At 38.9% G+C, this 25730-nt stretch overlaps 1 protein-coding gene across 1 annotated transcript; it reads right to left on the bottom strand.

Moving 5' to 3' along the window:
- Positions 1-6220: 6220 nt before the first annotated feature.
- LOC127455265 (DNA polymerase epsilon subunit 2-like) lies at positions 6221-25590 on the bottom strand. The gene is made up of 19 exons (XM_051722995.1): positions 25459-25590; positions 25217-25317; positions 24978-25053; positions 24165-24242; positions 23824-23917; positions 23223-23297; positions 23055-23138; positions 22128-22184; positions 21995-22043; positions 21845-21917; positions 20188-20360; positions 20003-20092; positions 19843-19897; positions 19390-19449; positions 19158-19235; positions 18953-19061; positions 6744-6920; positions 6524-6591; positions 6221-6382 (listed from the first exon to the last, which is right to left on the bottom strand). The coding sequence occupies exons 1-19, from the start codon at positions 25524-25526 to the stop codon at positions 6364-6366; spliced, it is 1584 nt and encodes a 527-aa protein (XP_051578955.1). The 5' UTR covers positions 25527-25590; the 3' UTR covers positions 6221-6363.
- Positions 25591-25730: the final 140 nt, after the last annotated feature.

Genomic DNA, 25730 nt, shown 5'->3' with positions numbered 1-25730 from the left:
ACGATCACAACAAACAGACACTGCTGAAAGAAAAGGTAGTCCCCCAAAACTCAAAGAGCATGCTTTATATTTGTAAAAGACGAGAAGAGACCATCCGTCTCTTTTTAGAGGAGTCTGGAGAAAATGTGCACAGAGCTCTGCATCAAACTGGCCTCTCAACCAGCCGTACTGTCACATACCGATACAAAATGTGCATTTTATTTATACCAATATATTTAATGCATGACATGACAAAAAACACAATTAAAAAGTTCAACTGCTGGTAATTACAGCTGTAATATAAAACTCCACAACAGCAGTTCATCAGCACTTTTGCTGAATGCTACGAACACTGAATTACAAACCAACGCATTCTTAAATCAGATTAAAGATGAACTCAATTCTTTCGAGAATCAGACATATGGTAACAGATATAGACATTCTACACAATATACACATACTAAATATACTGTACATGCATCACAACACATATTGCACAGTAAACAAGACGCACAAGTACTTGAACAGTTGCAGTATGCTTCAAAATGCTGTAAACTCAATTCTTACAGCTTACACTTCAATTATTTTCACGGTATGCGGTCACAAAAGTATTGAAAGACATGTAACGGCAAAGTATTTTCTCTTCACAATGATCTGTAGTGAGAACAGACAACAGAAAAGAACCCAGTAGAAATGTTCCAAATATCTACTCAAGAACAGAGATTTTTCAGACATGTATACACCGCTGGTGTTGCTCTAATAGAGGAAACACGGACATTTTTTTTTAAACAAACCTTCCTGTGAAATGCAAAGTTCCCACTAAAGCACTGTAAACTCGACTTCAGTGCACACGTCACTTTTAATGAAGAAAAGCAATTTAAAATAACTATAAAAATGAGATAAATAGAATTTAGTTTAATTTAGCAGAGAAATTATCAAACAGCATTCATTCATTCATTCATTCATTCATTCATTCATTCATTCATTCATTCATTCATTCATTCATTCATTCATTCATTCATTCCCACAGCTGACTTTAACCTCTTGAACTGCAATTTCACATCTTCCCACACAAACGGTGTGCAGGTGTGACTCTTATAAAAGAAGCTGCCACAGAGCAGGGCTGTGATTGGCCGAGCTGACAGGAGCAATGAAGTCCTGGCCAATCATAAAAGTTGAAACTAATTGATGATTATCCAACACAGAAGATGCTCGACCAAACAAAACGGATGTTTTACAATTTTAACCTGAACGCACTGACATCACACAACAGTTTCACGGCTCAGTGGCAATATAATTAAATCTATATAATTAAATCTATATAATAAAATTTATATAATTTGTAGATTGACTATTGAAGTGATTAATTTACAAAATAACTAATATTAACTACCTTCACTGTTTAAAGAGCATGTGATGATTCTGGAAAAAAGCTATTTATGCTTTTATTTTTATCGACTACAAAATGTTAAACCCGTGCTGTCATCCATTCAGTGTCAGATGTGGGAAATTCCGACTTGATATTTCCGATCACCGACCATAAAGGCATTCCACTGTCCGATGCTCGACAGATGCCGCTTCAACCCCTGAGAGCACATCTCCCAGATGTCTATTGGATGTGCGCTTTCATCTGGAAGACGTATTTTTAACATTGTTATCTCAACTGCAATAATAAGACACATGTCAATAAGTATGGCTCAGATGTCTTTGACACGATATTTAGAATGTTTGTATTAGTGTTGTCACGCTACCAAAATTTCAGTAGTCGGTACCGATACCAGTGAAAATTCACGGTTCTCGATACCAATTTCGATACCACAGCAAAAATAATATGCTAATATGATAATGTGCTATTGAACACACCAGTTATTTTTAAATATTTAATTATTTTAAAAATTATTATTTTCCAGAACTCCATGTTTTAAAGTTTAAATGGTGTCTACTCAATTAATCCTTATAAATTTTAACAAGTGAAAATAAAACTTTTCAACATGTCATTGCATTTTCCCAAACATTTATTCAACGGCAGTCTTGCTTGTGATATATTGCTTAATTATTATTATTACTATTATTATTATTATTACAGTGAATATTAAATTTGACTATATAATTGTAATATATTTCTGTCCCAATTTCTTCCATTTTATGTGTCTAGTTTTTATTTTGAATTGTGCTTTTATTATGAAAAATAGTTCTGGGAAGGCCACTGAAGAACAATGAACTCCTTGTCATGTTCATGAAACCAGTTTGAGATGACGTTTGCTGTGACATGGTGCATTATCATGCTGGAAAAACAGTTCTGGAGGACCAGTGTGACCATTGAAGTCTTTTAAGTCACGTCTGAAATCTCTTTACACTGCCCTTTGAGTCTGACAAATGAAATGTAGGACAGTTTTGGAGTGTTTGTATTTTAGATTACTGGTGTTTGTGTATGTGGTCATTTAGAAATGTGATGTTTTAATTTGTATTACTGTGAAGCACTTTGGTCAACTCTATTGTTTTAAATGGTAATTAAATAAAGTTGTGATTAAAGAGCAAATGCTGTGATTTAGTTATATAAATATATTGTCTACATGTAATATGTGCTTCACAGTGGATTAGTGATCAGCTCTGTCATCTCGTACAACATGAATGATTCTCGATGTCAGTGGACTTTCCAGTGTATACACAGACTGCATCACACATTCATTTAAAGCTCATGCAGCTCATGCAGACTAAGATTGCAGCATTTTGCAGTTTAATAATCACACTAGGACATATCACGATTTTAATTTGATGAATTGTGCATTTCAGTGTAAAAGGAGTAACAGAGCACGCGTTCCAAATTGTTTCTGGCTATTTTCGTCTTACGTCAACGTCACAAGATGTGACATACATGGTTTAGCTTCCATTGAATTTCAATGCATCTAAGTTACAGGTGTTCTCAACATTATTCATGAGAAGGTGTGACCTTTACGCTATGACAAGCAAGCGGCGAAGGTTTGTCAGTGTGCCGTTGCCATGCACGTGACCAGCGCTTCAAACTCAGCATCTCAGTTGAGAGAGCTGATAGTACCCCTGTAAGTAACGTCTTTCAAGACTGGGACTCGTGTGAGACACAGTGTTTCTGTTTGGGACAATCAATGTAAACCATCAATCCATCCATCCATCCTTAAAGGGACAGTTCACCCAAAAATGAAAGTTCACCCTCATGCCATCCCAGATGTGTATGACTTTCTTTCTTTCTTTCTTCTGCAGAACTCAAATGAATATTTTAAGAAGAATATTTCAGCTCTGTAGGTCCATACAATGCAAGTGAATGGTGACCAGAACCTTGAAGCGCCAAAAAGCACATAAAGGCAGCATAAAAGTAATCCATAAGACTCCAGTGGTTTAATCCATGTCTTCAGAAGTGATATGATAGGTGTGGGTGAGAAACAGATCAATATTTAAGTCCTTTTTTACTATAGAGTCTCCTCCTTGCTCAGTCAATCTCCACTTTAACTTTCACATTCACCTGTTTTTGGTGATTAGGGGTAGGGTTAACCCTATGGAATAAAATAGGGTTAACCCTATTTAATCACAAGTCCAAACCTTATTGCTAGCGAGAAGGAAAACAGCTGAATCTAGATCAATGGCTGCAGCCGAATTAATCTTACATCGCTTGAGGGGCTGCGGCCTATCGGTGAGTGCATGTGCCAAGAGAATGCCCTCATTTCTGAAATAATTTTACATTTTTAACAAATATTAAATTAAGTAGTGTAATTCTTGGATTACAACTTATTTATTAGATTCTAGTAGCAAATGAACTTGGTAAAAACGAGTTCATCCAAGTTTGTAACTTTCTTTTTTATTCTAGCCCACATCAATTCATTTTTACATCAATAAGCATACCAACCAAACTCGAAACAACCCAGCAATGATATGACTTAGGTGAAAATAAATTCATCATATATATTCCTTGAAATTGTAAAGACTCTCTCATCACTAAATGTTTTTATAAACTTCGAAAACCTTTCAAGACATCACTTTATGACAGATTCACGTCGGTGCGGGAACACTTAAATAAAGCTAAATATGCAGGTCTAAGTGGTTCGTTTCAATTTCATTTCACTGCGGTAAGAAAGACAGCTTATTACTTATGATTCAAGTTTGCAGTAATGCCGATTTAACAAATCAAATCAGGAATATGCTTGCTCTTGCCTTCGTTAAAATAATAATCAATATGAGTAATAGCGTTTATGTAAATAACAATAATAAAAATAAATTCTGGAGTTTTTTTATGTAGCGTGAACGTTTCTTGAAGTTTGAAAAATCGTTTGCATTTTAGGGGGTAACCTTACCCCGCAGTTCGTTCACCATCTGCCTATGAAATGGGATGATGTAACATGTACTGCTGCTTTTTTCAATGACATTATCTCTGGAACTAGAAGGTTTTGAGTTGAAAGTCTAATTACACAAATGTGTGGGGGCTTTTCTAGAATCATCTACATAATGAAGGCAAATACCGACTGAAAGATTGAATTGTATTCTTAAAATATATTTTTCATAAGGTCAGGTTGTCAGATCAGTTTTATCTGTTGTCATTTTATACAATTCATTAATCAGAATTTCATTTGGCCAAAAAAATGATTGCATATTTTTGTTACTTTTTAAACTTTTCCTGCCTTATAGTTTTTGTTTTTCTGTTATGTGTGTCAGTTACATTTTTCTCGAAAGCCATTAAATGGCACATAATATGTAATCAATTAGCACTTTATTAGGAACACCTGTACATCTACTTATTCATGCAATTATCTAATCAGCCAATCGTGTGGCGGCAGTGCAGTGCATAAAATCATGCAGATACGGGTCAGGAGCAGATACGGATCACATCAATCGTCAGAATGGGGAAAAATGTGATCTCAGTGATTTCAAACAGGGTTGGTTTGAGTATTTGTGTAACTGCTGATCTCCTGGGATTTTCACGCACAACAGTCTCTAGAATGTAAAGAGAATGGTGCGAAAAACAAAAAACATCCAGTGAGTGGCAGTTCTGTGGATGAAAACATCTTGTTGATGAGAGAGGTCAACGGAGAATGGCCAGACTGGTTCAAGCTGAAAGAAAGGCTATGTTAACTCCAATAACCGCTCTGTACAATTGTAGTGGGCAGAATAGCATCTCAGAATGCACAACATGTCGAACCTCGAGGCGGATGGACTACAACTGCAGAAGACCACGTTGGGTTCCACTTCTGTCAGCCAAGAACAGAAAACTGAGGCTGCAGTGGGCACAGGCTCACCAAAACTGGAAAGTTGAAGACTGGAAAAGCGTAGCCTGATCTGATGAATCTTAATTTCAGCTGAGGTACACAGATGGTAGGGTCAGAATTTGGCAGCAACAGCATGAATCCAACAGTCAACAGTCCAGGCTGGTGGCGGTGGTGTAATGGTGTGAGGCATGCGTTCTTGGCACACTTTGGGCCTGTTAATACCAATCAAGCATCGCTTGAATGCCACAGCCTATTTGAGTGTTGTTGCTGACCATGTGCATCCCTTCATGGCCACAATTTACTCATCTTCTAATGGCTATTTCCAGCATGATAATGCACCATGTCACAAAGCAAAAGTCATCTCAAACTGGTTTCATGAACATAACAAGGAGTTCATTGTTCTTCAGTGGCCTTCCCAGTCACCGGATCTGAATCCAATAGAACACCTTTGGGATGTGGTAGAACGGGTGATTCGCAGCATGAATGTGCAGCTAACAAATCTGCAGAATTTGCGTGATGCAATATTGTCAACATGGACCAGAATCTCTAATGAATGTTTCCAACATATTGTGAAATACATGCCACAAAGAATTGAGGCTGTTTTGAGAGCAAAGGGAGGCCCTACCCAGACCCATTAGTACCACTATACCCATTAGTACTGTGTTTCTAATAAAGTGCTCAGTGAATGTATATTTTAGATAAAGATATGTTGTGTAAGATTTTGTTTCCTGTTCTGAATTTTCAGAAAGCTGTGAGAAAGATGTGAGTTTGTGTTCTAAAACATACAATATGTTCTCATATTAAAATTATTTGTCTCTTATACGTCAAATGGAAAGTTTTATCACGTCCTTGTGTCATGAACCCTTTTATGTGCCTTTTAATCTGTTTAACCAGCCATACACCGAACTTCTAGTAGTCAAAATGTAGTTATGCTGCATTAGTGTACTGCAGAAAGCAGAAAAATAACACTCATTTTCAATATTTATTTTATTTAAAAATGCAATACCGCCACAAATCTGGCACTCAGCAAAACCACTATTTTGTAGCTACAATAAGAACATTATTTTTTAAAGGAATAAACATTTGAAAGAGAAAATTTAAGTAAAAAACAAAACAAATAAAACACATAGCATCCATGCCGGTCTCTTCAACTTTAAAGCCCTTGCAATTTGCTGTAGAGAAAAAATAAATAAAAAAAGGAAAAGAAATATTAAACATGGATGAGCTTTCATTTAGACGTAAAAGCATAATGTCCTTAAATGTAAAAAGGCACAATGTTAATCAAGAGGGCTTTGATGGCAAAAGACTGATACCTGTCCTCAACTGTTCTGTTGGAGGGATAGTACACTTTAAAGGTAAATCCACTTCTTGGAAAAGAGCCCTGCAAGAGTAAGACAACAACAGATTTCATGTCTGGCACATACTGAATGATCAGTTGTGCTGTCAGTGTAGTCAGGACAAATATCATGCACACATCGCTTATATTCAACTTCATATTCACATGAATGAAAACATAAACGTGGAGGGCAGTACCGGGTTGATGCACAGACAGTCTGTGTTGCTGATGTTGAATGGATCATATTTGTCAGCGAAGACGATGACATCAGGCACAGGATACACTCTTAAGACGTAGTCATACGCCCAGTACACAGGACACACATAGAGCGGGAGTGGCGTCAGGTGACCTTGTGACAAGATTGTCTTTACAAACTGTTGAACAAATGCATAATTACTAGAGCTGTCAAAATAACATGTTAACACGTGATTAATTTAAAAAATTTAACTCATTAATTTTTCTCGTGATTAACCCATTTACAGATTTGACATTTCATTCAGCTCCGTTCTGAACAGTGGTTGGAATAGGGCGAAACCTCTGCGCTGTGTCCGGGGTCATTACACTGACGCACACCCCACAAACACACACAAAGGCCCTGTCCCAATGGCACATTTGTTGTGGACTTGCAGTCTCATGGCCTTCATTTGAGCCTTCCTGTGTAGTCCGAGACCGTAGAGTGTCCTATTTGACATTTTAGCACTCGGAGGGTGCTCACGGGTGCCGCTTTTGCACCCTACGGCTGAGCCCGCATCAGTGCGAGCTCCACAGCGGTCTGCAACCCAACAGTCCCCGCTGCTGATCCTCTCGATCAATCACAGCGGACTGGAGTTAAAAGCTAAAGAAAAATCATGATGGACGAGGTGATGTGAATTGCTAGGGTTAGGGTTGAGTTAATTGAGTTAATATTGATTTCAATAATGGTTTTCTCTGATTTTCAATGACGGATCTCTTGCTTTTCTTCTGTACATAGTATCACATTTTAATGTGATGTGCATAATTGGTTTAAAAAAATAAAGTTTTATTATGTTTACCAAAGATGGAATCACTCATCTTTTATTTCTATGGAACAGGTTTTCTTTGGGAAGTTTTGTGTTCATAAAGTAACTTAAAACTAACCTGTTGCTATCATTTTTTCAAAGAGGATTTCAGTATTATTGTGAGTCAATAAAACATTAAGACATGAGAATACATTCCTGCATATAGTTCTAGCTTTCAAGATTCACTATATTTATTAAAATAGCAACATTCGGTCTACCGGCGATATATAACCTGAATAAGTGTGGCTGTGTGTATACATATAATAATTTTTGTGGTCTATAGCGGTGTGTGAGATTGTTCTCTAAATACTCAGAGGGTTGTTGCTGTTATATGTGCTCTTGTAGGTTCATGATTAACTCTTGTAATGGTTCTTTGTCATTGTGTTACTTGGAATTATACACACTACCGGTCAAAAGTATTGAAACACTTGACTGAAATGTTTCTCGATCTTAAAAATCTTTTGATCTGAAGGCGTATGATTAAATGTTTGAAATTAGTTTTGTAGAGAAAAATATAATTGTGCCACCATATTAATTATTTCATTATAAAACTAATATTTAATAAAAAAAATTAAAAAAAATGTTTTTGAAATAGATGACTTTGACCAAATAATAAAGCAGCCAATAAGTGCCCAACACAGATGGGAACTCCTTCAATACTGTTTAAAAAGCATCCCAGGGTGATACCTCAAGAAGTTGGTTGAGAAAATATCAAGAGTACATGTCTGCAAATTCTAGACAAAGGGTGACTACTTTAAACAAAATCCAAAATAAATCAAAACTGTGTTATATTTTAGCATCTTCAGTCACAACATAATTCCCATAGTTCCACTGATGTTATTCCATAGTTTTGATGACTTTACTATTATTCTAAAATGTGAAGAATTAATTATAATAAAGAATGAGTGTTTCAAAACTTTTGACCGGTAGTGTGTATAATAAAAACAAATATTCAAGAGTGAGTTTAAAGTGTTACTTCACCCTATCAATGGTGTGACTTTTTCTAATAATAATTGTAAATTTGTATATATAATAAAAACGATGTATAAAAATGCATCATCTAATTGAAGTCTTGAAGTCTGTCCCAAATGCACCCATATTTTATCACTCATGCACCCCCATGGACTTGCTGACTAGCGTCCCATCGGTCTGCACTCGCTTACATCATCAAAGTATGCCATTTGGGACAGGGCCAGAAAATAAAATAAAAATAAAAATGAAAATGTGCTCAGATCACAACAAAACTACACAAATGTTCAATTCTGATTAGCTATTTAACCCCATACACTGTTCAGGATACAGACACACTCACTCAGTTTAAGTCTAGACTAAAGACTCCTCTATTTAGCCAGATATACACCTAATTTCCTAATAGGACACAGGTAGAATGTGTTTTCCTCCGTCCTTTAACTCTGTCCCGGTTCCTTGAGGCTCGTGTGATGACGGGAGGCCGTTTCCTCGCTCTGTTGGTGGGCGGTACAGCTGCTGATTCTCAGCGGGCTGGCGGAGAACTCAGAAATGTCGACTTGATTGAAGATGAAAGAGAAATCTTTAATCTCTTCACTTCTGTAGGCAAACGGATGAAGATACGAATTGCTCGGCGGTCTCCTTTATTCGGTTGAACACAGAGTAATCTCAACTCGTCCAGCGAGATGGAGATTGTATGGCCAAAGTTTCAAGTCGGACATTACTTCCTTGTGCCATGAGGTTACACCGGAGAGCAGCAAAGAGCTGCATCCACACACTGCAAACAAAGTTGCTGGAAGCAAATCCTGAAAGCATTTCAGAGGTATTTCAACTCCTGATCAAATCAAATCACTTTGTCACACAGCCATATACACAAGTGCAATGGTGTGTGAAATTCTTGGGTGCAGTTCCGATCAACATAGCAGTCGTGACAGTGATGAGACATATACCAATTTACAATAACATCAGATTAACACAACACAATTTAAACATCTGTTATACACATAATTACACTCAACAATATACAAATAATAACATACACTGTACAGTATACAATACGCACTATATAGATACACATTATTCAATAAAAATAAAAAATAAAAATATATAAAAAAGTATCTATATACAGAATGTACAGTATTGTACTGTATTGACATTCAGGCTGTTGGTTGATAGTCAGTTGTTAAGAGAGAATATAATATAATAATAATATAATTTATGACAGTCCGGTGTGAGATATAAGAGTGAGAGTAATAAAGTGCAGGGCTGATGTATTTTGATCGTGAGAGATCAAGAGTTCAGAAGTCTGATTGCTTGGGGGAAGAAGCTATCATGGAGTCGGCTGGTGCGGGTCCTGATGCTGTGATACCGCCTACCTGATGGTAGCAGTGAGAACAGCCCATGACTCGGGTGGCTGGAGTCTCTGATGATCCTCCGAGCTTTTTTCATACACCGCCTGGTATATATGTCCTGGAGGGAGGTAAGCTCACCTCCGATGATGTGTCTGGCAGTTCACACCACCCTTTGCAGTGCTTTGCGGTTGTGGGCGGTGCTGTTGCCGTACCAGGCGGAGATGCAGCCAGTCAGGATGCTCTCCACAGTGCAGGTGTAGAACCGTGTGAGGATGTGGTGGTTCATTCCAAACTTCCTCAGCCGTCTCAGGAAGAAGAGGCGCTGATGAGCGATTGTTGCGGTAAGCAAACTGCAGCGGGTCAAGAGAGAGAGGCAGCACAGAGCAGATGTAATCTCTGATTAGTCTCTCAAAGCATTTGCTGATGATGGGGGTCAGAGCAACAGGACGCCAGTCATTTAAACAAGTTATTTTTGACTGTTTTGGAACAGGCACAATGGTGGATGTTTTAAAGCATGTGGGGACTACATACAAAGAGAGGGAAAGGTTGAAAATGTTTGTAAAAACACCAGCCTGCTGGTTCGCGCACGCTCTGATAACGCGGCCCGGAATGCCGTCTGGGCCAGCGGCTTTACGGATATTCACCCGTCGGAAGGATCGGGTTACATCCGCTACAGAGACGGAGAGTGAACAATACACATTTTACAATCATATTTAATCAAAATACACAATTATAACAAAAAGCAGAGCTCTATAAAAAAGTAACTAAAGCTGCGCTCTCACTACACGACTGTCAGAGTACCTGAATCTCTTTACTGCTCACATTACACAACAAGGTTTATTGTCATCTGTCATCTTCTTGTCATAGCAGTGCACATACTACACAACAGAACGCAGACGAGGTGCACAAACTACAAATTAATCACGCAAGAAATGAGAGTGATCACGAGATTTTACCAGAAATAAATGGTTACGATAAACTCGTTGACCAAAAGTTGTCTGCTAACTGATTGTCTGGGGAAAAAAAAAAAAAAAAAAAAAGAGTAAAAAAAAGAAAATATGGCAGCAACAATGTTTGGAAAGATGTGGGCAGGCTGTCTGTGTCTGTTTTGGGGGAAAAAAGGAGGTAAATAAAACAACACAATGTCGAGTAGAGTGCGCAGACCATATATTTATTTGTTAAAAAAAATCTTAATTTGTTAGTTTATTACAATAAAACATAATTATAATCAAATTGTGTCTTTCTATTCTTGTACATAAAGATGATAAGATGTGATTGGCTGGAGCAGTTCGCCCCTGTCGCTGCATTGCTCACATTACAAGATCATGTGGCGATAATATCAAGCATGGCGTGAAAATATCCCAGCGTCAGTGACTGCTCAAGACAGGCTCAGATCACGTCGCTGAACTGCTCATACTTAACGAGCATCGCCGACCGCAGCGAGCACCGATTTGATGGCGATAAAGGGGTTTTGTCACAGACCTCGTAAATCTGTCTGCGACAGCAAAATCCAACAAAAAATCATGTAGTGAGAGCGCAGCTTTAAACAACAGCACTGCATTTAACAGCAGTTTTCATGTTTTTCTTGAGAAAAATTAGTTCCCATTCAGTCAGTTCACTTGGTACAACACATCGAGTATGGGAAATTGTACTCTCATGTATTCTACTGAAGAAACCTCTATTCATGCCTGAAAGGCCACTGACGCAAGGTGACACCGGGAAGCCCCGCCCACACAGCTGTATACAAATACCATCGCCTGCATCATACCCGTCGTTCTTCAGCTCTTCACCTCGCTGAACGAACACCTCACGCTTGTGGTCAGCTGTAATTGTGACCAAGCCCAAACCCGTCTACCCAGAGCAATAACATTCACGCATTTCACAGGTCTCACAACCTGTGGGATACAGGGATACTTCATATGCCACTGCCTGAACCTTGGATTTAGGAAAGACCTCACCGAACATCACCGAAATGACCTGCCGGATGAACTGCGACGCACCCCACTGATCTCTATCCCATTTATGCTCCCTCCTCTGGACGCTGTTTGTGGAAGTCTTTGCAAGAGAAAAGTTGGTGTTGCATAGTCAAAAGTTTAGCAATGCTAACAGTTTACAATGAGCAGCCCGAGCAAACCCACTTAAATAACTAAATTTCACCCCGTCAAATGACGTGTGGGCTTTTTATTGCCATAAAGGATACTCACTTATCCAATGTTTTCACTGCACAGTCCATGCCGAATCTGCCTTTTTGTAGCGCGGAGCATATATTTGCGCTGTTGCCGTCCTCGTCGCTCGAGTCTCGAACGGCATGTGGTTTTGTGGAGAGAACACTCGGTGCAGAGAATATACATTGCTCAGGATCTCACGGCTGAATTAATGAGCTTTGTGACTCTGTTGAAAACTTGTTAGGTGTTTTGTTTGTGCTAATTTCATGAAAAAGGTGTCTACGTGATTTCGTCACGATCCAGAGCTGCATCTGATTGCATGATGCGCACTGCGTGGGAGTGTCCTTCGGAAGCGCTGTGACTATCGTGAGGCACGCCGTCAAATCTGGTTCAATTCTGTGTCCCTGTGTCTTTTAAATGCTTTTCAAAGTGATAAAGATCTCCCCATTACAATGGTTAGTGATGTGCGTCAGGCAAGATCATCAAAAAAATAAAAAAACATTGACAGAGGAAGCAGAGTGTGTCGACTTGGCAGCAGGTGGTGGTGTGGCAGATTCCTCCAAGTGCCCTTTTATCGTGAGTCTTTCGATCTTTTGCTTTCCCTAACCCTGTTTATAAGACCTGCTTTAATATCAGGCAATCATACTTTGATCGCTCTGAGTGATTTCTCAGTCCACACATGCTCGGATGTGTTTTGAAAGGGCGTTCCTTCACTAGAGAGTTCTTATTCAGGCTCTTCTGAGTGTTTCTTCCTCACTGAGGAGAAACCTAAATCCCCTACCTCGAACGCATTTGGTGCTGCCAACTAAACATGAACGCATTTGTGCGTTTTAAAAGTACATGATCCCTGTGTGTTTGATAAAGTATATTCTGCTGCAGCTAGACAGTTGCTTGTCATGAGATATATTTATTTATCAGAATTGTGTTTGCCAGGTAAACAGTTTAGCAGTGCTAACAGTTTGCAATGAACCCACTCTGCCAGCCTGTTCACAGTAGGGCACATCACCCTTGAGATCGCTCTTTTGGCTGGGAAGCGCGTTGCCTTGGTCCCCAAGTGACGGCATGTGTCAGCCTATCGTAAGTGTCTTACTGCGAGTTTCCTCAGTTTGAGCACCACTCCGACGTATCAAGGGGTTGTGATGCCAGCTGTTGCGAAAGGTTTGCCAGTGTGCTGAGAGGAGTCTCTTGCTCTTCCGGTCTCGGAATTTGCTATTTTCTTGCTCCAGAGAAAGACAGGCGGTTGCGTCTTATGGGCATGAGAAAGTTGAACAGAAACGCCTGCAAGTGTAAAAGTTCACAGTGTTCACACACTTCAGGTGCCACTCTATGCACTTCCCCACGATGGGTTCATGTCAATCAAACAGATGCTTCCCTTCATATAGCAATATTACCCAGGTCATCCCTGAGGGTTGCTTTGTAAGGAATAGCATATGGAAAATTTGAACATACAGGCTTTTAAGTAGCAGGTTTATCCTCGACTGCCTTGACTCGTCTCAGATGGGCTCTGGGATTCTGTTTAAATCTCAAAAAGAGTGTTTTATTCGCTTGCCATTGCCAACAAATAATATTTCTAGGCATTGAGCTTGAGCTCATTGGCAACAAAGCTTATGTCACGACAGAGTAGTTGCATTTTAAAATTCATCATATGAGATATGAAATTATTTCACCTTGTCACCTCACACATTTTCCAAATGTGTAGAGACAAGCATTAACACTGATGGGTTATTGGAGTGTGCATAGATTATTCCCTCAGTGAATGAAGAGCAGGCTTCTGTGCCTTGGTTCAACTCATACAGGCTCAGAAAAAAAAAAAAAAAAAAAAATAATTGCCTATGATATGATTTGACCATGTCACCTCGCACGTTCCCCGGATATGTAAAGGTGTATCTTGTCTGTCATGTGAATCATATGATATGGTATCATTGATCTGTGATAGATCTAGTGCTGCTTTGGCACAATATTTTAATATCTACTATATGATACCATCTGTGTATTACGATACCATTTGTGTTGTTTGGGTGCACAAGACAGAACACACACAAGCCTCATGCTGTACTGATGCTGATGCAGTCTAAGCAGCAAGCGGAGTGCAGTCCGAGTACCACATGCTTTGTGGGAATACTGGCTGCATCCAAAAACATAGGCAGCTGACTTGCTGCCTCATCAGTTAATGGCTTAACTGACAGCTGTTTTGAATGAATGGGACTCTTAAGGAAAAAAGCATCTCCATCCTGCCTCCGTAGGCAGCATTTTCCTGTTTACAGATGCAGCCAACATACAGCGGTTATTATGGTGTCACTGTAATCACGGTACTACCGTTTGGAAATTAATGTGGCACCACCAGTATTCTGGAGCTTGAGTGACCTGATTGTTCTGTAGCACCGGTATACCGCGTAACACTATTGGGTCATGTTCAGTGTGCGTTACCCGCCACTTCCACTGAGCCCATGGTGGAACCCCCCACTGATCTATAATATATGTATCTATATAACTACATTAGTGGAACCCCTCATGTTCGTGCGAGGAATCCCCATGTACACATCATCACTGGAAAGTACGCCTTGTGGAAGGAAGTTTTCTGTGAGAGGGCCGTACATGATCGACCATACAGGTTCAATTCCACATCAGATTTTGAGAATCATTGGCCATTTTAAATCGTTTTCGACTCATACTGAGCAAAGTAAACATGATCTGGTCAGATCAAATATGAGATGTCTGTGTGACACGAACAAGCAAAGCAATGCGTATCAAGCGATTACAGCTGTCATACCCGTTTCTGATGTGGTTCGGTGAGCATCTGTTAATCGCTTTAAACGAGATGTATCAGAGCATCAGAAAAAAAAACATCATGGAAAGCAGATCTGGGATCGGATTGGCAAGGCCAATGCAGATCTCTTTGTGTTGCACAATAACACACATTTTTCATGTGTTTTATTACACGGAGAAGTGCGCTCCTTTGGAATGGAAACATCCGAGCATTAATGCTGGAATTTTTCCTCCTGGAGCTGATTGATCCCTCATTGGACAAAATGTGTTTTTCACTGATTTTCATACCCCCTGCTGGCTGTCGAAATCAGTATTACAGACATCATCAGCTTTTTAATATGAGAGTTATGTGTCACACTACTCAGATCTTACTCAAACATTGGCCAACCTATGGACAGAGCACAGTGACGGGCTGCCATTCCGTGTTGTTACTACAATGCTAAAGCCCTCCACGAGTAGTCTCTGTATCTAGCGTGCCATTGTCCTCAGTGGAGCACTGTTCCATATTAGTGCAGGTTTGTGCATATATTCAGATATTCTAAAGGGAGCTGTTTGATCATCGTCACCCTTTCTTGACTCTGAAAACTTAGTGACGATCTAGTAATGATTTCAGCATATCATGAAGGGATCAATGACACTTCCCCTGGTGCGCTCCTTTTAATTCAGTTCCCAAAAGATGTTCAGTGCCTGAGACCAACTTTAATGTTGGTCGTGCCACCTTGGGATTTTTTTCATGGGGTGTGCTTCATGTCCAACCTGTTTTGAGCCTTTGAATCTGTCTATACTAAGGTTTTAATTGTACAAAGGCTGCACTTCTTCGCTTTTGCGTCAACAAGTCAGTGCTTTATTTTACATGCAGATGTGCACTTTCACTGCAATATTTGTGCCAAGCTATGACAGAGTGATTTGCCCCAGTGTGGCATCCGTTCCTCAAGTCATGCACACGTCCTTTTCACCTACGAACAGTGGCCTATTTCACTTTGTCTGTTTTGCTGACCTGATCTTGTGTTATAGTACTGCATAAGCAACGTTTTTCACGTCAGATTGTGCCTGCGACCTCGTTTGCATTTAACAGCAAACTGATTAGCACACATATTTTTTCCCTGAGTCCATGATGTTGTAAACACCTTTACTGGCGTTCTTTACTAACTGCTCTGTTCTGCAGTTGGATACTACTGGACTGCAAGCACTCAGCACTGCCTCTCCGGGGAGAAGACTGTATTTCGACGCTTTGTTTAGCCCCTTTCACACATACAGCCTTTTCCAGAAAATTTACTGCATTTTGCAGGTTAGAGGTCATGTGTGAACACGACCTTTTTGAAAATACTGGTAAATTTTTCTCTGGAAATTTCCCTTAATAAGAAGTTGTATCATTACCTATAAATGTCAATACTGATAGTATGTGTGAACAGCACATGTGGTACATTTACCAGTAAAGGCAAGGATTTTCCTGTAATTTCCCTGGTTGGATGTGTGTACGGGTACACTGCTTGGTCTAAACACTTGTAAAGCAGTAGCCGGATCAACACTACCAGTTGGGTATTTATGTATTGAACGATACATACGAACTGTTTTGAGAGCGTTGTACTGTACGATTTGATATTTTTGACATCCCTACTCCACATCTGTTTGTGTTTCATCTTTTTATGTCTCATTAATTTTTACAAGTGAAAACACAACAGCCACTCTGTGCTTTCACAGCTTTTACTTTATATATTTTTGGTCTGCGAGTGAAACAATTGTTCTATACCTTTCTGTATGATGTTTTGATCATATGTTTGACAGTAGCGTGTACAGAAAATAATCAGATTTCTAAAGTTAAGAAAATGGAACACTTAATTTGTCAGTACATTAAAAAGCAGTTGTTCTTATTGCTTATATCCATCTTTTAAGTTTTAACATTTGGTGTTGGTAAAGGGAGTAGTTAATTAATTTGATTTATTTATTTTTTCAGTGGAGAGCATCAAAGTATGCCAATATATTTAAGTGACTCAAGAGCAAATATGTAGTATATTTCTGATTTATGTTCTCTATGCATGGCAGACAACATAATAAATACAGTATGTACCTTAAAGGAATAGTTCACCCAAAAATGGAAATTCTGTCATCATTTACTCCCCCTCATGTCATCCCAGATGTGTGTGACTTTCTTTCTTCTGCAGAACACAAATGAAGATTTTTAGAAGAATATTTCAGCTCTGTAGGTCCATACAATGCAAGTAAACGGGTGCCATCATTCTGCTGGCTATTTGACGGTCCAAAAGTCACATTTAGGCAGCATAAAAGTAATCCACATGACTCCAGCCAATGGCTACTAAGTCATTTTGTTTAGTCTGGAGCCCTGTGATGGCACTCGTTTACTTACATCATAAGGACCTACAGAGCTTCAATATTCTTCTAAAAATCTTCATTTGTGTTCTGCTGAAGAAAGAAAGTCACACACGTCTGGGATGACATCAGTGTAAGTGAATAATGAGAGAATTTTCATTTTTGGGTGAACTATTCCTTTAAATCCATGTCTTCAGAAGTGATATGATAGGTGTGGGTGAGAAACAGATCAATATTTACGTATCTTTTTTCTCCCATAAACTCTCCTCCCTGCCCAGTATGTGGCGATCACCAAAAACAGGAGAATGTGAAAGTGAAAGTTTAAGTGGAGATTGACTGAGCAGGGAGGAGAATTTATAGTAAATAAAGACTTAAATATTGATCTATTACGGGGGTCTGGGTATCTCAGCGAGTACTGATGCTGACTATCACCCCTGGAGTCACGAGTTTGAATCCAGGGCGTGCTGAGTGACTCCAGTCAGGTCTCCTAAGCAACCAAATTGGCCCGGTTGCTAGGGAGGGTAGTGTCACATGGGGTAACCTCCTCGTGGTCGTGATTAGTGGTTCTCGCTCTCAATGGGGCGTGTGGTAAGTTGTGTGTGGATCGTGGAGAGTAGCATGAGTCTCCACATGCTGTGAGTCTCCGCGGTGTCATGCACAACGAGTCACGTGATAAGATGCACGGATTGACAGTCTCAGAAGCGGAGGCAACTGAGACTTGTCCTCCGCCACCCGGATTGAGGTGAGTAACCGCGCCACCACGAGGACCTACTAAGTAGTGGGAATTGGGCATTCCAAATTAGGAGTAAAGGGGATAAAAAAAAAATAAAAATAGAAATATTGATCTATTTCTCACCCACACCTATCATATCACTTCTGAAGACATGGATTAAACCACTGGAGTCTTATGGATTACTTTTATGCTGCATTTATGTGCTTTTTGGTGCTTCAAAGTTCTGGTCACCATTCACTTGCATTGTATGGACCTACAGAGCTGAAATATTCTTCTCAAAATCTTCATTTGTGTTCTGCAGAAGAAAGAAAGTCACACACATCTGGGATGACATGAGGGGGAGTAAATGATGAGAGAGTTTTTAATCTCAACATGTTCACACACTTTGATATATACTTTAAATGCTACAATAATTTAATAAATACTTTTGAATTCACAAATTACATTTGTTTATGAAATGTATAAATATTTCAGAAATGAATGCATTTTCTCAATATACTAACACTTGGCTGTGTCCAGGACTGTAAATGTATAAAGGCTACAGCATATTAAGGATTGCCATTTCCATATTATGTTTCTTTTTCATTAAGTAATGAGCCAGAACGTGGCAAAAAGCCTCAATCTGTTGATTCCACACACTAATGCTCACTGTTGTTTGGTCTCTGAGTGAAACAAATTGGCTTGTTATATTTTACTAATTGAGAATTTTCCAGCAACATACAACACACGGCTATCTGTCCGGGCCGCTGCAGGTTTGAGAGGTTATAGATCTTATTCACGCTGGTGCCATCTTTGATTTTTAATGGGAATGACAATGATGCTGTGAGGGACAGACTTACAGTCTCTTTAATGGGCTGTACTGCAGTTTAAAGTGTTTTTGGATCATTCTGTGGACAAAACATTGATAAAATATCTGTCCAAGAACATTCAGTATACAAAGAACTCCAGACAACATGAGTTGTGGAAGATCAGATGTGATCGAGGAGCTTTGTACTGTTGGTGCTAGTGTGAATAAGGTCTATTAACATGACTGACACAGATCAGACAGCTCGTACTCACATGGGATGGGATGTCCAGGTTGTTGCTGGGAAGTCGTACACAGTTTCGGCACATCTTATTGACGAGATCTTCTCGAATCACCACCATCTCTTGACTGCAGTACTGTATTCTGATATACGGAGTCACAAAATCCACATTAAATCATGAAAGCACCCTCTTCAACAAACAAACAAACAAAGGAAATGATGTAAACAATTACAGATACCTGCAGGGGTTGGTGGTGAACACAGAAAACGGCACTCGCTGTCTAAATTCTTCTGTGATGTGTTCAGCTAAAGGAGGTCTGATATCACAAGCAAGTAAAAAAAAAAAAAAAAAAAAAAAAATCAAACAAATTCTCACGTATTCAAGGAAGTGATCAATTGCATTGCAGATACATTCATAAATAACTAGAGTTGAGAAGTATTGGTGTTTAATAACCGTGGCCAATGAAATACCTGGGTAGGACATTACCGGGCCCGGGGTCTTCTGGACCAGGAACAAACACAAAACGACTGCTGCAAAATCACATTTAAAACAGGTCAATGAAGTCCAGGACACTATTGTGCTGTGTCATAAGTCATAAATCCTCAATAAGAAAGGTCTACCATAGTAACTATGTGATTGTATTACGACAGTTTCTGATTGTGTGTTTTTATTTATGTTATTGTTTGTTTCTATTGTGTTTTATTATGTTTGTGTTATTTGATGTCGGTATATTGGGTAAGCTGTCCTTGTAATGCAAATCAAATTTCAGAGAAATCAGATAATAAGTGTCAATCAATCAAATGAGAAATACACTACATTGTGTTCATATGCAGCAGGTTGAGTACAAGAAATAAATAAGATTTCAGTCTTAAACTCTTTCATATGGCACAGTTTCAGGGTTATGACCGATTACAATGTCTTACCTGTTGTGAATGCTGGGATATTCACAAATGAGATCAGCAAGTGCTTTAAACGACTCTGGAAAAACAACAAAAACATTTATTTTTTTTGCATTATGAATGTTTAATTTGTATCACTTTACAAAATGATTGAGGAGAGCAAACGTTCTATAAAGTAACAAACCTTTGAGTGTTTTTATCTGGTTTTTGCCGTAGGGAGCAGAAGAAAAACTCCCACAGAATATGAAGCAGGTGGGAGGCATCGCAGAGTAACCTGCAAACGAGTCATTTACACAGAAAACCCTTTACAATATTATCCATTATGGAGGATTTGAGCACAAACTGAAATCATCAAGGAAATCATTGAACCTGAGAACATGGTGTGAATCTTCTCTAGGACCTCCACACTGTCCAACCACACGTCTGACACGATAACAAACATGGCATCTTCATTCTCTTCCTCCAGCTGCTTTAGTTTGGCTGATGCTTTGACCGCAGTGGTGGACGGCCCACCGAAGAAGTTTATGTTGCCATAATAAGCCCTGGACACAGAAATGAAACATTAACATGTTGTGATTGTTAACATTAATAAATGCATTGTTATTTCATGATAATTAATGAACTATACACCGATCAGTCACAACATTAAAAGCACCTGTCTAATATTGTGTAAGTCCCCCACGTGCCACCAAAACAGCGCCAACCCGCATCTCAGAACAGCATTCAGAGATGATATTCTTCTCACCACAATTGTACAGAGCTGTTATCTGAGTTACTGTAGACTTTATCAGTTCAAACCAGTCTGGCCATTCTCTGTTGACCTCTCTCATCAACAAGGCGTTTCAATCCACAGAACTGCTGCTCCAACAATCATGCCACGCTCCAAATCACTGAGATCACATTTTTCCCCATTCTGATGATTGATGTGAACATTAACTGAAGCTCCTGACCCGTATCTGCATGATTTTATGCACTGCACTGCTGCCACACGATTGGCTGATTAGATAATCGCATGGATGATTGTTGGTGCCAGATGGGCTGGTTTGAGTATTTCTGGGATTTTCACACACAACAGTCTCTAGAATTTACTCAGAATGTTGCCAAAAACATAAAACATCCAGTGAGCGACAGTTCTGTGGATTGAAACGCCTTGTTGATGAGAGAGGTCAACAGAGAATGACCAGACTGGTTTGAACTGATAAAGTCTACAGTAACTCAGATAACAGCTCTGTACAATTGTGGTGAGAAGAATATCATCTCTGAATGCTATTCTGAGATGCGGGTTGGTGCTGTTTTGGCGGCACGAGGGGGACTTACACAATATTAGACAGGTGCTTTTAATGTTGTGGCTGATTGGTGTATGTCTTTTTACCATTTACTACATTTACATTGATGCATTCAAGGTATACATTTGATCAGTTTGTGTGTTCCTTGGAAATCAAACCCATGATCTTGGCATTGCTAATTTAGTTTATTTTGACTAATGTAGCTAACTAATGTTAACAAAAACAACCTTATTGTAAAGTAATACCAGAGAAACACTATTGTGATGATTTTAAATGATGTTTGTTATGGGACATTATATAGCGAGCAGTTTTCTGCACATATTCACTCAGTGGGTCACCCGTGTCCTTGACCTGGGCAGACAGAAGGGAGGACGGAACTGATACAAACTTGAAGCATGTGTTTTGTGGCCCCAGAGTTGTCCTTCAATGAATAATGTTTTTGTTCCTATGACTGTTTCTCATAAAGTACAAAGCAACTGCTATTTCTGCTTCTGCTGTTATCTGTATTAGTTTCTAGAATGTTTTTGTTTGATTAGCTTCTCTTCTGCAGGTGTCTCATGGCTATAAAAGTCTGTGTTCACAACCACGAAGTTGTCTTTTGCATAGATCCGGCTGTGCTGTATGCATTTACTGTAAAACTCAATAAAGCTCTCATGCATCATTGGTCTCATCTTTGTCTCTGGCCGTCCTACAACAATGTCAAACGATCAGTATTACAGTAAATGAAATCTGATGTACACCTGGTAAAAGAGGACGGTTCTGTAGGTGGAAACCCGAAAGCGTTCACATGAAACACAGAGTCCTCGTACCATCCTGTAAACACAGACAGAACATGTGATCAAACATTCCCATAATCCAGCGAGAGCAAAAGAGTTTTTTAACAGACTCACCCTCAGCGAGGACGAAACACGACTCCGTGTACAGACCACTGTGGAACTGGTATGATTAGTGTTAAGAAAAAAATGAAAAAATATTCTCCAAGACAGCAGTGCACGTGATTCATGACCAACATGGGAAGGATATTGCCTTTGATAGATTCAGCTGAACTGTGCCACTCGGATCCTCCAGGAAGAACTTACCCTGAAAGTCAAGCAGAGTCAGCCACATAAACACATGTGTGCTCTGATTAAACAATGAGGTACGAGAGGTCAAACATTACTATGAATATAATCACAATGTTATTAGGCATGATACGACAAACAGTGATGCACTGAAGTGAAATCCTAGACTGAAAATGGAACTGAAAATTCTGGACACACTGGCCAAAAACCTAAACTGATTAGTTAAAATTAGAAGTTGTTTGAAATAACTAAACAAATTCTATTAATATTAAGTGATTTTTCTAAGTGATTACACTTGTTCTTCCTCGAGTTCTCTTTATTATAATCAGCTGTAGACTCCAACAACTTCTGAAATGTTGAATCATATTTAAAAATAATATTGTAAAACTCCATAGATGTAAAAATGTTATTCAGTCTAATACAGTATAAACACATCTGTACTGTACAGCAATTAAATGCACATACAGACAGCTGCGCGTCACATGAATGGTGAACGTGAGCCCCGTCTGTCAATAATCAATCAAACATCATTTACATTAGACCCAAAAACCTGAATCATGTAACAAACAGATTACAAAACAGATTCTGTTGTCGGATGTTTAAGAACAAGCTTCTGTTCACATCAGCCAAGATGTTCAGTCAAAAAACTAAAATGATGTTTTATAGCATCTTCAAATGACCAGTTTCAGCGGCTGACATTATTGTTCAGTATGTGTGCTGTGATACATACAGTAACTGTTTCACATTATAACTGTTAATATGTATTTTAACATGACAACTGGAACACCATATTGACCAATCAGCAGTCAGGACTTCCTCTCTGTTTTATAATAACCTTTTAAAAGCATTACATTTGTTCCATTAGTATGAAAATAAATATGATAAATACCTCTTTAAGCTGTGTGATCATCCCGAGCACAATCACTTCACCCAGTTTAGCTGTGCTGCCCAAAAGAGCTTCAACCGTCTTCAGCTGATGATGTCACAGATCATAAAGCATTGATTAAAATAAATGAACATGCTCCGTATGTCTCTAATATGCATGTGGCATTTTTACCTGGAATTTGTTTCTCCCTTCATCTGGAGCTGATCCAATCACAGGAGGGGTGAAAAGTTCATGTCTGTGTGTCCGCTAGTTTATGAAGGAATGACAGACAGAAACATACGGTTTCAACATTTGACTGAAACGTGTCTCTTGTGAAAACTTGTGATCAGATTGTGAGGGTCTGATGTCATCACTACATACATCAGGGTGTTTCTGCATGTTGATAAAGTACAAAAGAGTAGATAAAAGTCCAGTGTTTGATTGGCAGGCGAGTAGGCGGTCAGGACGCATTAGCATTTCCACTACATATGTGATGTGGTCTCATGCGTTCCTCTGAATGTGTTTTAGGTGATCACTAAACGATTTGGGACCTGTTTACACCTGTATTTTATGATCACCTCAGACACATTAATACCCTCTGAAGTTGGGATTTTCATTCCAGCTTATTATAAAGTTGAAATGTGTTTTTATGACTCAAAGAGAACCCTATAAATAAAGATTATTATTGTAAATATTAAAAACATGATCGGGTCACTCAACAGTCCCTCAGCATGTGTTCCCCTTCATTGATTTGAGAAGTTAATATCAGCTGATTTCATGTGAAGATTCTTGCCTGCTGTAAGATTGTGTGTCGTTCTCTGAAGAGTTCGGCTTTATCTCTCGATTGAGCACACAGTTTAGGAGGCGGATGATTCGTCATGTTGATACTGACAATGAAAACATGTAGCAAAAATCAATCAACAGAGTTCATGTATTCATAATATTCATGCAGCACAAAGCTGATGATAGAAAATATCTTTACATTCACACATGTCATAAAAACACAAAACAATAAACAGCATCAGATTAAAATGCAAGAAAACTTCAGATTTCCAAATAAATGAGTCTTTGCTCATTAAACAACATAAATAATATGCTGACCTTAATTCAGTAAAAAAGTAAAGAATTCCTTACGGTACAAATTTCTTTCTCTCTGTGCTATAGATGAATCGAGGAACATCAAACGCTCCAATAATGTTGAAAACATTGTCACTATAATAACAGAAATATTACAGAGAGGAAACAACTTGAACATCGAGTTAATTCAGACAGTAAAGTGATTAACAGAGAGTTAAAGGAATATTCCGGGTTCAACACAAGTTAATCTCAATCGACAGCATCTGTGTCATAATATTGATTACCACTAAATTAATTTTGACTCGTTCCTCCTTTTCTTTACAAAAGCACAAATGTGTGTTCCAGTGAGACACTTACAATGGAAGTCAATGGGATCAATAATCTGTAAACATTAAAATACTCACTGTTTCAAAAGTATAGACACAAGACATAAACAATATGTGTGTTAACATGATTTTACTGTCATAAAATCTCTTACTAAACACATCTGTGTGACGTTATAGACAATTATATAACTTTGTTGCCATGACGATGTAATGTCAACAAAACCTAAAATGACTGTAAAAATGATGCTTTAATCAACTTTACAGCTCAAATAATACATGAGTTTTAACAGAAGAATTAATGTAAGTGCTTTTATAAAATTATAATCTTCACATTTCTGTCTTTAAACCTCCAAAAATTGACCCCATTGACTTCCATTGTAAGTGTCTCACTGGAACACACATTTGTGCTTTTATAAAGAAAAGGAGGAACGAGTCGAAATTAATTTTTGTGGTGATCAATATTATGATACAAATACTCTCGATTGAGCTGAACTTGTGTTGAACACAGAATATTCCTTTAATTCAGATGTTAAAATATTCTTACATGGTCTCATCACATGACTGACTGCAGTCCTGAACAGCTGTCTCTGCGACAGACAGCTCGATCATACTGGACGACACTAGAAACAGACAGACAGACAGACAGACAGACAGACAGACAGACAGACAGACAGACGCAGGCAGGCAGGCAGGCAGAACACAGAGCACATGATCATGATCATATTCATCATCATCATCATCATCATATTCATCTTCATCATCGCTGTGGTAAAACAGACTTACGCGGTTGTTTTTCAACAGCATCTAAGATTCGCTCCAGAACTTCATCCAGATCCGCTTCACTGACAGACTCCAGAACCTGCAGCAGATACCTGCTGGACTCACTGAGCCCAAACAAACAAAACAAACCAAACATGTTACTGATCGTGAGATTGTGTGACGTCACTCCAGTTAAACCCTTTAACATCAATGAGGAAATGGTCACTGACTCTTAATGAACAAGTTGAATGTAAAGAGTCACATACGGTCGCAATATTAATCCGCGCATTTTAAATCCCGCGCTCACTTTCTGCTTCAGTCTGCGCGTCTCCATCTTTAACTGCTCCCGCGAAAATCACGCAACTTCCTGTCCAACATGTTCCGTAAACAACTCACACCTTCCAAAAGAAAAGTCCCGTTTCACTCTTCAGCTGCACTTATATTTCTCTTATATAACTCTTTGTTTTGTGTTTAGTTTTGGTTCATATAAGAATGACAGGCGGCTGTGTTTGACATCAGATGCTTCACTGCCTCTCAA

The sequence above is a fragment of the Myxocyprinus asiaticus genome, chromosome 17, assembly GCF_019703515.2.
Source record: "Myxocyprinus asiaticus isolate MX2 ecotype Aquarium Trade chromosome 17, UBuf_Myxa_2, whole genome shotgun sequence".
NCBI lineage: Eukaryota > Metazoa > Chordata > Actinopteri > Cypriniformes > Catostomidae > Myxocyprinus > Myxocyprinus asiaticus.
Note: the sequence above shows the minus strand (reverse complement) of the source record. Positions and strands in the feature narration are given on the sequence as shown.

What these genes read in the sequence shown, in the direction of transcription:
- LOC127455265 (XM_051722995.1), bottom strand. Translation starts at nt 25,526, where the DNA reads ATGGAGACGCGCAGACTGAAGCAGAAAGTGAGCGCGGGATTTAAAATG. An exon ending in GAACCGTCCTCTTTTACCAG is followed by an intron (nt 20,361 to 21,844) that starts GTGTACATCAGA and finishes TTCTGTGTCCAG; the next exon opens with GGCTTATTATGGCAACATAA. An exon ending in ACCTGGACATCCCATCCCAT is followed by an intron (nt 6,921 to 18,952) that starts GTGAGTACGAGC and finishes TTTGTTCAACAG; the next exon opens with TTTGTAAAGACAATCTTGTC.